Consider the following 13,514-nt stretch of genomic DNA (forward strand, 5'->3'; position numbering starts at 1 on the left):
AAGATAAGAGTACAAAATTTATACTCTGAAAACTACTACACAACACTGTAGAAAGAAATTAAAGATGACCTGAAAAAATCAATGGGCACCCCATGTTCATGAATTAGGCGGCTTTATATTAAGCTGGGATGGCAATGCTCCTCCCAAACTGATCTACAGATTCAATACAATCCCCACCATAACTCAGCTGACTTCTGTATAGAAATTAACAAGACAATCCTAAAATTCATGTGGAAATTCAAGAGACCTTCACTAGCCAAAATAATCTTGAAAAAGAACAAATTTGGAGAACACACACTTTCTGATTTCAAAACTTACTACAAAGTTTCCGTAATCAAGACAGCGTGGACTTGACATAAGAATAAACATATAGCAATGGAACAGGATTAAGAATCCAGAAATAAGCCTTCACATTTATAGTTAATTGATTTTTGACAAGGGTGCCAAGAAAATTCAAAGAAGAGAGAACAGTTTTCAGCAAATGATGCTAGGAAAACTAGATATCCACATGCAAAAATGAAGTTAGACTCCTTCCTTACACTATACACAATTAACTCAAAATGGATCAAAGAACTAAATATAAGGGTGAAAATTATAAAACTATTAGAAGAAAATGTAGGTATACATCTTCATGGCCTTGAATGGAACAATGATTTCTTAGTTATGACACCGAAGGCATAAGCAATAAAAATAAAAAACAAACTAGGTATGTATCAAAATAAAAATCAAATTTAAAAACTTTTATGCTTCAAAAGACACTCTCAAGAAAGTGACAAGGCAATCCACAGAATGTGAGAAAGTTTTTGCAAGTCGTATCTGATAAAGGACTTGTATCTAGAACATATAAAACTATTACAACTCAGTGATTAAAAGATAAACAGCCCAATTAACAAACAAGCAAAGGATTTGAACAGACATTTCCCCAAAGAAGTTATAAAAATGACCAATAAGCACAAGAAAAGATGCTCAAATATTATTAGCCATCTGGTAAATGCAAATCAAAATCACAATGAGATACCACTTCCCTCTCATTAGGATGGCTATCAGCAAAAAGTCAGATAATAACAAGAGTTGATGAGGACCTGAAAAAATGGAAATCTTCATAAGCTACTGGTGAGCATACACATTGGTGCAAGCACTTTGGAAAAGTCTGGCATTTCCTCAATGCCAGGTTAAATATAGAGTCAGTATGTGATACAATCATTGTGCTTTTAAGTACAGAACAAAGAGAAATCCAAACATACACCTACACAAAAACTTGTACACAAGTGTTCATAGCAGCTTTAGACATCATAACTAAAACTAGAAACAACCCAAATGCTCATCAACTGATAAACAGATAAATAAAATGTGGGATGTGTGTGTATGAGAGAATAAAATCAGACAATAAAAAGAAACAAAGAACGGATACATGAGACAACATAGATGAACCTTGAAAACATCATGCTAAGTGAAAGAAGCCAGTAACAAAAGACTATGTGTTGTATTATTTCATTTATATGAAGCATCCAGAATAGACAAATCTATAGAGAGCGGAGACTAATGGTTGCCTGGGGCTGGGGAGGATGAGCAGATTGGGGTGACAGCTAATGGGTCTTGTTGGGATAATGAAAATGCTCTAAAATGGACTTTGGTGATGGCTGTACAACCCTGTAAATATACTAAAAGCACTGAACTGTACATTTTAAATGAGTGAATCACATGGTCTATAAATTATACATCAATAAAACTGTTAAAATATGAGTTATGTTCTCAGTTTTACAAGTTTTGTAAAAGTGTTTAAATAAAACTTTGCAATTCACCCCATTCTTCTAATAACATATTATGCTTTTAGTGTACTGCATTTAATAACTTTGTTTACTATAGATATTATTATAACCAGCTTTTTATTATCAGTCATTTACTCCAAATGAATTCTGACAGTAAAGAAAAAGGACTGTGCAGGTAGACTGTAGTAAACTGTATTACTGTAAATATGGGGCCACAGGTGCACTGAAATGTGATAATTTGACTATTTCAATTAAACAATGCCTTAGCTAATTTGTGTGTAGACTAAAAACTGTTAAACACTTGAATTCACAGTGACTGACAGAGCACAGTGAAAAGAAAATAACAACACAAGGTCATTCTTCAAGGGAACTCCCTGAATATTCAATTTCTAGAAATTCCTATCCCAGCCCAAACTGGGGAATCTGAAGGACTCCAATTAGTCAATGCCAGTAGGTCTTCTTTGTCTAATCATTTCTATTATCTTGTGACAAGAATCTCCATTCACAGAGTTTAAAAAAAAGGGGGGGCATCAAAATCTTGTCTTCAATGGCAATCATATTCACTTTTACCGCGGTTCAGAAATCACAGACTTCACACACCAGGTCTTCCTGATCTCTAATAACTTTTTAAAGAGAGGTGTTTAAAAGCACCATCACGACTTTGCAAATCAATTAGCTGAGGTTAAAAAAAATAATGATTTGCCCAAAACTAATCAGGAAGAGCTGCAGAAAACAGAGCCCCAATCCTTAGGTTCCAAATGACACTTACTGATGAGACGTTTTTGTAGAACTGGATTACTCCATTATCCTTGGTTAAATGAAGTTGTACCTTACAGTCATTTATTCAAAGGCGGGGGCTAGTGCTTAACATACAGACTGTGCTTCATGTTAAAACGCGCGCACACACACACACACACACATTCACAGGCCACTGGAGGAAGGTTGAAAGAATAATAATAACAACAACAATAACTAAGAGCAAGAGAAGACTATAATAGGGAGATAGGAAATGTGGCTGCGGGGATTTAGAGAAAAGGCATCTTAAGAGTTTTTTTTTTGAAACCATAAAATTAGTAAAGAAAAAAGAAAATCTTCAGATTTATGAAATAGCCTAGGAAGGCTTAGAAACAGCCACTTTCTAAGACTAATGGTAAGGGTATAAATTGTCACCAGTTCTGGAATATTTTGTAATATGCATGGAAATCTTCAAAAACACAACCCAAACCACTAAATCTTGCTGGGGATTAGGGTATGAAATGCTTGGATGTGTCCCCCACAGTCAACCCCATGACTGAGCCTTCCATGAGAAGCTTCTATGAGAATATGCAGAAGAGACAAGTTTCATCATTGCTGCAGCTTTAGCTCATGTGTTTCTGAGATTTTCATTGAACTTTCCGACAATAACTATTTTAGTCCTTTTCCTGCTGAATTATATTTACGTTATAAAATATGCCCAATCCTTAACCAAGGACCTGCACTACTAGAGATTAAGTTGTAGGTCTATTTGCTGTGGCACTGTATATAATAATTTTTAAACTGGTAACAACATATACATTCAAAATTAAGAAATTGCTTAAAAGACTTTGGTAGTTGTGTGTGGAACACCATACTTTTAATCATGATGTTTGAATGTTTATGTACATGAAAGAGATTCAAACTGCACTGCCATGGGACAAAAGGAATTCAAAAACTATGTATGATGGACACACAGTGCAGGCATAACATACATTCTTAGAAGCATCAGACTTTCAGCCTCCATCAACAGATGCAGATTCTAATGTGAACATGAACAGGGAAGAAAAGAATCCTTTTGAGAAACACTGGTTTCTGCAAGGCATTCCGAAGGAGATCCAAGTGACTTATGCAAAGATGACAGTTGCTTGAACTCTGAAGCTAATGAAAAATGAGTGTATATAACATATGCTATGTAACTGAAGAAAGACACAGGGGAGTTCATGGGAACCCAAGGAAAGAGATAATGAGCACTGAGACCTCTGGGAAGGAGAGAAGGCCACTCTCTGGGGGCCACATGGGAATGTAACTGTGATTATTCAAAGACATAAGCACTAACTCTCTCCATGAAATCCGATTGTTACCTAGCTTAAGCAATGATCTCCCAAAAGAATGAGAGACACATTTCCAGGGAAGAATTCAGGGAATCTTAATAAACTGTTGCTAAAACTTGAAAAACAAAAAAAGTAAAATAAATGGCAGTAGATTTTTGTGGAACAAATGAAGTACATAATCACCACATCATTCAATAATTTATAAAGCCTATGTCAGTCCCAAGTCACAACACTGAATAAAATATTATCATCCTACATTTTTATCTAAAAAATGACATTATCAGTTGGTTTTTATGGATGCACCAGAATGTAAACCTCTAGAAAACCCTGAGGAATCTGTGGTTAAACAATCCTGGACTACAAATCTCTCTACAAACCATGCCAAATCATCAGATTTCTAGAGACACTTTATTGTTCTATCCCTAGCAAAAACAAAAGAAGAAGAAGAAATGGTATTTAGCAGAAATTCTTATACTGAATGAAAGAGCAGCAGCAAAGGCTCTTTATCAAAAGGTCAATATTTATAAGCCACAATGCAAGTGATAAAATGTTTAGGAAGACATAAAATGAACATTACACTGATAGACTACTGATTACTAAAAATTGCTTTACTTTAGGGCAAGTTTCACTTGTTCTGAAGGTTGCATGTATATTAATTTCCATGGATATTAATAGTAATAATTATTCAATAATCCCAGACTAATGTGGAGAGAAGTCTCAACATGCTTTCCACAGGGATATGTTTTTTAATCAAAGTTTTGTACCTAAAACATGAAGAAAATCTTCCATTACGGTCTATCAGATGAAGCTAAGCATATACTAAGATGGCATCATAAACTATCCTATTCTAGGTTTTCACATACAAATGTTATTTTATTTATTCATTTATTTATTTAGAGACAGAGTCTCACTCTGTCACCCACGCTGGAGTGCAGTAGCATGATTTTGGCTCACTGCAACCTCCGCCTCCAGGGTTCAGGTGATTCTCCTGCCTTAGCTTCTCGAGTAGCTGCAATTACAGGTGCCCTGCCAATCATGCCCATCTAACTTTTGTATTTTTAATAGAGATGAGGTTTCACCATGTTGGCCAGGCTGGTCTCAAACTCCTGACCTCAGGTGATCTGCCCACCTTGGCCTCCCAAAGTGCTGGGATTTCAAGTGTGAGCCACCACACCCAGCCAGAAATTTTATTTTAAAAATTCATTTTGAAAACATATTTCAAAAACCTATATGATCATATTTTCATGAAACCATACTTTCTTATACAAGCACAGAAAATATCTGGAAAGATAAATATCAAAACTATAACAATGTTTCATTTACATATGTAGAAATACGGCTGATTTTTATCTAAATGATTTTGATTACCTACATTTCTGAATTACTGTGGTAAGCCCATCGTGCTTTCAGAATTAGAATAGTTTTTTAAAAACCAACTAAATCAAAGTAGTTAAAAAACATATAAACAAAAATCCACCTCATGGAAAGAAGTACTTAAAGATAGAAGGTACAAATAAATATCAAAAATAATTGTGCCAAAAATGTTCTTACATTTTAACCCAAGAATCTAACAATCCATTCTAAGGAAATAATCCTCAATGCGGAAGAACAGTTATTCGCATATGTTCATGGAACCCCTTTTTGTAACGTAAAAAAAATCGTAAATATATAGGAGAATGTTTAGATAAATTTTGGTTCAACCACTTAATAAAATGTTATCTGGTCTTGGCTGGGCATGGTGGCTCACACCTGTAATCCCAGCACTTTGAGAGGCCAGGGCAGGTGGATCACAAGGTCAGGAGATCAAGACCATACCGGCCAACATGGTGACATCCCATCTCTACTAAAAATACAAAAATTAGCTGGGCATGGTAGCGCGAGCCTGTAATCCCAGCTACTTGAGAGGCTGAGGCAGGAGAATCGCTTGAACCAGGGAGTTGGAGGTTGCAGTGAGCCAAGATCACACCAATGCACTACAGCCTGGGCGAAAGAGGGAGACTCCAACTCAAAAAAAAAAAAAGAAAAAAAAAAAACTTACCTGGCCTCTGCACGTGATGTTTATCAAGGTATACTGAGGACACACGGAAATGTTAGGAAATCAAACATAGAGGTCAGTCTCCACTGTGTAAAGGACAGAGTTCACAGAAGAAGAAGAAAGATGCTAACAGTAGCAGTGTTTGCCTGTGGAAGGTGAGACTATGAGTGTTTTCTTGTGTGTGTTTTTCACAATTTCCTCTCCCAAGTTTTCCCCATAGGGATGTCTCTCATGGATTAGCAGAAAGAAATACTGGTAAAAAGTGGGCCCGGGCCAGGTGCAGCGGCTCATGCCTGTAATCCCAGTACTTTCGGAGGCTGATGCAGGTGGATTACGAAGTCAAGAGATTGAGACCACCCTCGCCAACGTGGTGAAATCCCATCTCTACTAAAAATACAAAAATTAGCTGGATGTGGTGGCGGGCACCTGTAGTCCCAGCTACTCGGGAGACTGAGGCAGGAGAATCGCTTGAATCCAGGAGGAGGAGGTTGCAGTGCCGAGATCGTGCCACTGAACCCAGCCTGGCAACAGAGCAAGACTCCATCTAAAAAAAAAAAACTGGGCCGGGTGCGGTGGTTCACACCCATAATCCAGCAATCTGGGAAGCCAAGGAGGGCAGCTCACTTAAGGTCAGGAGTTTGAGACCAGCCTGGGCAACATGGTGAAGCCTCATCTCTACAAAAACTATAAAAATTAGCCAGGCATGGTGGTGCACTCCTGTAATCCCAGCTACTCAGGAGGCTAAGGCGGGAGGATAGCTTGAGCCTGGGAGGCAGAGGTTGCAGTGAGCCGACATTGCACCACCGCTCTCCAGCCTGGGTGACAGAACGAGACTCAGTCTCAAAAAAAACCACACACATATATATAGATACATATATATTTTATATATATAGGAGATACATTTTTTAAAGAGTGGAAAGAAAAAGTTCATGAAATCAAAATACAAAACAAAACATTGCAGATGTGTACCCAGACCCAAAAATGGAATTTTTGTGAGGGATTTGAAGAATTCAACCTGATTACTTACCCCTTCGCTGGGTTTGTATTACTTTGTAAAGCAAAAAATGCTGAGAACTTTGTGAGTGCTTTGACCACTTCCCCTCTGGATTCTTGGTGAGAGGGGAGGCTCAAAGAGGCCAAGCTGACTCAAAACCCCTGTACCGGGTCGGGCTACACTGCCCAACCCGCACAGTGATTGTATCCAACCGAGAGCCCCCTGGCTCTCTATGATCTGCCTAATGTTTTCACAGAACTCTCCTTTAAGACAGAGGTAATTTTTTCTAACATGTAAACTGAGTAAGAACAAAAAGCCATTATATAAGCAGCGATGGAGGGAAGGCAGCACAGAGCGGTCACCCCTCGGGTTAAGGATGTTCTCTGCCAGGGGTTATCAGAGAGTGACACGGAGGCTGGAGTCACTACTCAGGGGGCTCCCTGAAGGAGCTTAGAGGCGCAGCCTCCTTGGTAACCGGCAGCCTTCCGCAGCACACTCATACTCTGCACTAAAAATAAGGCAGCACTATCTATACAGTGTTAGTCACTAGGAAACGGCGAAAATATGACTGCACCAATGGCCTGCTATGGGAGGAGTATCAATTGTGTTTTCCAGCTCTTACAAACAAATCAGAATCCCTGCGTGATAGGCCATCCTCTTTCCAGTTTTCTCTTATCACCATTTTCTCTCCTGCTGGCAGATGAGCACACACATGCACACACACTTGTGAACACACACGTACATACATGTGCATACACATAAACACGACTGTAGTACACACTTAGAAGAACCCACTGTAGGCTTCAGCAAATGATCTCACCTGGTGCTGCCTCAGCAACTTGTCCCTCTAAATACATCTCATTGGCACTTCTCATCCAGAATGCTCTGGAAAGCCCTGGCTCTCCTGGAGAAATTCTCCAGAACAAGCACGGTACTTGATGCATGAAGGCGGGAGTCCTAGGCGTCACACACTCGAGGTATGTCCTGGCCACTTTATTCTCTGTTCTATAGTTTCCCAGATCCCCTTTCATTACATTAGGCTAACAAAACACTTGCCAGGTTTCTGTAAATCTCCAGCAAATGTTAACTTGTGCTAGGTATTTTTATTTCCATTGGTCTTCTAGCTGTCTCCAGCTGAAAGTCCTGACAGTAATTCAAATGTCCTTTATCCTAAATGGAACAAGCCAGCCCCTTCCCAAAGCTGCGTCTCCTATCAGCAGAAAGAGCACCCCAGCTTCCTGGCCACACAAGCTGTGCAACACTCCCCACATCCAATCTGTTATCAAGCCCTGTACTCCACACCTTTTCTTTCACATTTGTTTTTTCCCTTTCTATTCACCTTCTATTTCTAGTTTCGGCCAGTATCACCTCCAGCCTCTTCCACCTTCCTGCCATCTTTTTACTACCACCAAAGTGAAATCCTCAGCTTTAACTGCATTATTTCCTAACTTACAAATTATCAAATATCATCCAAACACCACAGCACATAATATTTTATGGCCCAGCCTCAAAGGAGTAGAAATTGAAGGAAATTTCACATTCTTCCACTTTCCACTCCTTGTTGATCACCCACGCTCCTCCTCCTCCACAGCTCACTCATATCCAAATGCTCCCTATTCTTTAAGATTCATCTTCACTGTCCTCTCCACTGTAAAATCTCATGGAGTCCTCAAACAAATTCTCCTTATCCCTTTTTGGAATTTCAGAAACACTTTATAGTCTATTTGTATGATTCTCATAGTATATATCAACTTCTACCTATAAGTAAACATGTGTCTCCCTTCTTGAATGGTAGAATCCTTAACTGATCATTCATTCATTCATTCAACACACACTTACCATATGCTTATCCAGTGGGAGGAACTGTGCTGGGTGCAAGAGATGCAAAGGTGTGCTAAGTAGACAAGGTCCTATCCCTCTGGTGGGACATCAGGTTAGTAAGGAAGTACAAACTACGTGCTGAAACAGGGGTAGGACCTGGACTGGGAGAGCTCCCAGCAGGCTCCCCCTGTCTAGTCTAAGAATGCAACATACTCAGTTCTTAACTGAGAATTGTAGAGGAGAGGGGATGAGAGTGCCAGGAGAGAGAACAGCACACGAGGTCCAGAGTGACAGGGAGTTCACTCAACAATCAGTTCCATGAAGGCCTTGGCTTCTCCCTGATTCATCTTTGTGACTACAGTCCGCACACTGCCTTAAATATCATAAATGCTCATAAGTGTTGGTTGTACCAACAAATGAATCAACACATTAGTCTCTTATTTTTAGTCTAAACTCCAACATGACCCTGTTCCATAGCATGATCCGTTACTATCAAGGTGCCCTACATGTGACCGATGGGATGCCATCCTTCAGTGAGCCACTCAGATAGACGGAGGAAATCCACAGGCCCCTGTCCCACGCCTTGGATGCCTGTTTGGATGCCCAGCCTCGCCCAGCTGGCTGGAGGCGGGGCTCCCTGCAGTGAGCAGCAGTTGCAGGAATCTGTGATGCTTCCCCAAAGTGAGGAAGAACTGGGCCTCCTCCCACAGCTTTCCTATCTGCAAAAGCTGGCATGGCTCATCTCCTAACAGACATGGTCCCAGACGGACCATCTCCAGCAGATGCCCCTGAACTGTAAAAGCTATACGGCCGAGGCCTCCCTCTTCCTGGTCCCCATTTTCCGGCCCTTTCCCTTTGCCCTAATGCTCATAAGTGACACGGAAGGCTGCAGTGGAAATGCGGGAGAACCCTTCCGAGAAACATAAGCAAAAGCTTTAGTATATGACATCGCGGATAAATATATAAAAGGGTTGGGGGGACGGAGAGAACCAAATTCAAAACTGCTAACTTCAGGCTCCATCCATGAACAACAGAAGGCAAAAAATGCAGGCCGATTTCTGCATTATCATGAAACAGGAAGATGAGCACTCAGGACCTCAGCCATGAAAACACTTGCTTTCCCTCACTGCTTTGTGCTGGCTATGCAGCAAGGTCATCAACAAATGAACAACAGGAAAGCAGGCAAAGGCTCAATAAGCCAAGAATGGAGACAAGGCCTCCCTGGATTTACCTGAATTGAATGTAAAGAGAGACTGAGACCTTGTAGCCAACACGTTCCCTTTTCCTTAAATAGCAAGACAGCACAGCCTCGAGGCTGAGGTGGGGGAGGACTGGCATCAGGGTGAATGGGGCCAAACGCTGGCCCTGCCACTTGCTTGCTGTGAGCATTTGGGAAGGATTTACAGCATCCCTGGAAAACTGGAAGCATAATTTTGCTTTCAACCCCCAGATAGAAACGTGGTCTTGCTCCTGCTGGGTTTAGCTTGAGATCCAGGAAGGACAATGCTCTGCGCATGTTCCCTTAAGAAGCAGCAAGTGGATGGCCGGTGTGTGGCCTTCATTAGTGGGAATACCACGCTAAGTCTAGAAAGGCCACAGTGAGACAAGCATTTGGTGGCCTTCTCAAGGACTCCAAGGGAGTGGAGGGTGTCCCTGGCACAGGAGGCTAGAAATAAAGCTTCACTGAGATCTGCTACTTTCGTCTGTGTCACTGCCTTGCTCCCGTGAGTGTCTGCACCTGTGACTAAACAACTTGAAAACAAAAATTAAGTCTGCATATGTCTCCTTGTCCTGCTCAAACACTGTAGCTATTGTGGGCAGGTTTCAAATCTTCTGAAGCTGTAAGCCTCTTTTTCTTCATCTCTAAAATAGACATAATAATCCTCGTGTCTTGTGTCTTGTGGAGACAGAATGAGATACCGCATATGGGAACTTTCTGGCTCAGGTCCCAAAGAGTCCCCTAGATGCTACTGCTGCTGGGTGTGGCTGCTGCAGCTATTTTCTGCAGTTATTTACTGGGATAAGACCAGTGGAAACCCTAGCAGGCCACCTAAAAAGGATAGATTCTCAGCAGTCTAGCCAGTTTGGTAATGTAAACATTTAAAGAGGAGGGACAGGAATAACAAGAAAGCAAAGGGTTAATAAATACCCCTTACCCTTTTAACCATGTTGTCCCAAGCACCATCTGGGGAGTGTGCACCACTTCTCATTGGAAAGTTTGTAGGTTTGCAGAGTTCATGGAAGATTCTTCCTGCTCCTCTTTCTCTCGTCTTCAGAATGAACAAGTACAGGAAGTGTGCAGAGATGCCCGCACAGGGCCAGTTCTTATGTAACCATGTGATTCTCAAATTGGTTCTTGTCCCTTCCCATTGGAAAGGTTTTGACAGTCTTCCTACACATACAAAATGCCATCCCCAGAATTAGAATCCCACGCCATGAAGCCGGCTCCCAGCATAAAAATTACTTCCTGGCAGACGTGAAACAGACATGTCCGAGTCTGGACATCGTGCTCACATCTCCTCTCCCGAGGTCACATCGCACTGAATTCAGAGGTAGGAAGGACACTGTGACAAAGTCACCACTTGGAAAAACACAAAACAAAATAAAAAGTATCGCAACAGCACACTATCTCAGGAGAAAGGATAAACATAGAAGGCATGCTAGCTTCGCATGGAGCTGTTCGATGGCCATCAAAAGCAGGGTCAATGGGAAGCAGGTAACTGGATCATGAGACTCTTAACTGGTCATTCCTTCCCTCTCTTGCCTGTAACCCAGAATAACCAGCGTGATTCTCAGGGGTGCTTTGATATGATCCTACTAGAGGCAAAGTCACGAGTACAGGCACCTACAGAAAATCTTTGGAGGAAGAGGTGCTGGATGCCTATAACTACCCATCCCAGGTACCAGGACCCCATCACCACTCAGCCCCGCCAGATTCTGGTGGTCCTCTGTCCTAGCAGTGCCTAGCCTAGGTCCAAGGCACTCTCCAAAGGGTATCATGGATAGAAAAGTGTTTCCTGTCATGGACAGTCACATTGATTCAATGTATATTGTGGTTTTGAGCCTTACCTGCTTTTGAAAATCTGCACAAGAGCAGGCACCATAAAGACATCCTCGGCCATGTGCCTACATGCTAATTCCCGAGTAGCAAAAATGCACAGCAAAAAATCCACCTCTTCCTTCACTAAAGAGGCTCTCTGAGGGGTATAAAACTCCTGCACTGCTAAGCACTCTTATGAAAATTCTCTAGAATTCGTGGACTTTGGGATATGCCACTCCTCAGGATTAACTGTTTTTGAAGCCACGTTGAAGAATGTCCCCAGTCATCTGGGGTGTAAATGCATTCTGCAGACTCATTTCCACCATCAGATCCAAATAACAATCATCAATTGTAAAAAACTTACTAAAATTGGCTCCATGCCAAGGCTTCTCAGCACTTAACATCAATTAACTCATTAATGTCCATAACAAGCCTGGGTGGGAGATACTACTAGATCCAACTTACTAATGAGGCAAGGAAGGTTAGGTAAATTGTCCAACGTCACAGAGCTAATGAGCAATGAAGCTGGGATGCAAAACCAGGCAGTCTGGCACCAAAGGCTGCACTCATAAAAGCTATGTTTTATTAGCCTCACACAGAATTGACTTGCTTATGTATCACGAGACCCTGATGTTTCCTCGCCCTTGGTTCCCTGTGTGTCACCCTTGCACCTGCTGGATGGTGCTCTTTTGCTCTAATGCCCCATGTGCAAAGAAAGGATGCCAAGGAAGTTTGCACGATACACCAGAGACGAAGGACTGACACTGTTTAATATGTTGCCTCTCCTTCTGCCACAGCCAGGGTATAGAGTTATTGGAGATTTTGAGCTACAAGGGGGAAGGAGGAAGATTCTGGCTGGAAAAGCATTCTTCTGAACCTGCTGAACTTAGCCCCCACTAAGTCCTCCACCTCATGAACACATCAGAGCTGCTCTTTATCCAAGCGCCATCAGCCTGCAGAGTTTCTCACACACATGCCTTTGATAGGCGCGCCCTCTAGTGGCCAGAGAACAGATTCAACCTTAACCGCCCACAAATGTCCTTCCTAAGGCATAGCAATGCGTGCTAAATAGGAAAGGAGTTGGAAAAACACGAGTGGAAGAAACCTATCTTTTCACCTGGTGTTCAATAACCATCCTGGAGAAATTGTGTCTGGAGTTAAAGTTAATTACCGTAAAAAGTAAGAACAACGAAGGTCAAGTATTATCATGGCAATGAATCATAGGTCGTCTGTTTTTAAAAGTTTTCCCTTAAAACACTTCCTTTAAAAACATGAAAACAGGCTGAACATGGTGGCTCACAACTGTAATCCCAGCATTTTGGGAGGCTGAGGTGGGATGATCACTTGAGCCCTGGAAGGTGGAGGTTGCAGTGAGCCATGATGACGCCACTGCACTCCAGCCTGGGCAAAAGAACAAGACCCTGTCTCCAAACCACACCACACCACACCACACCCCACCCCACCCCACCCCACCCCACCCCACCCCACCCCAAACCAAAGTTTTAAAAGTCCAATTATTCATGCATCCCCTTTTCAGATGGAGTCCACAGGTCACGGGTGCTTCTGAAATTAGACTATTCCCAGCAATCAGTACTCCTCCCTGCTCCCTCCCCATGCCGGGGTAGGAAGAAGGGAATAACACATCACATACGAAAGTCACCAAACAGATGGAAATAGTGGCAACAGCACATGCCCTGCAGCAAGAGCAAAACATGGGCCGACTCTTCACCCGAGACAGTGACAGAGAGCTTGTGTTACGACTGCCCCCAGGGGTCCCACTGCACCAGTT

General features: G+C 41.9%; 1 protein-coding gene across 10 annotated transcripts in view; it reads right to left on the bottom strand.

Annotated features, from left to right (window-relative positions):
* LOC105497780 (engulfment and cell motility 1) overlaps window positions 1-13,514 on the bottom strand; it is a 574,187-nt gene that overhangs the window by 316,885 nt on the left and 243,788 nt on the right. The window contains exon 1 of one of the 10 annotated variants that reach the window (XM_011769143.3): window positions 10,842-13,111. The exons of the other annotated variants lie outside the window; for them this stretch is intronic. Within the exon in view, the coding sequence (XP_011767445.1) occupies window positions 10,842-10,895 (54 nt within the window). The 5' untranslated portion in view covers window positions 10,896-13,111. Of the gene's footprint in view, window positions 1-10,841; window positions 13,112-13,514 lie in introns of those variants that run through there. 10 annotated transcript variants of the gene reach the window in all.

This window comes from Macaca nemestrina, chromosome 4 (genome assembly GCF_043159975.1).
Source record: "Macaca nemestrina isolate mMacNem1 chromosome 4, mMacNem.hap1, whole genome shotgun sequence".
NCBI classification, from domain to species: domain Eukaryota; kingdom Metazoa; phylum Chordata; class Mammalia; order Primates; family Cercopithecidae; genus Macaca; species Macaca nemestrina.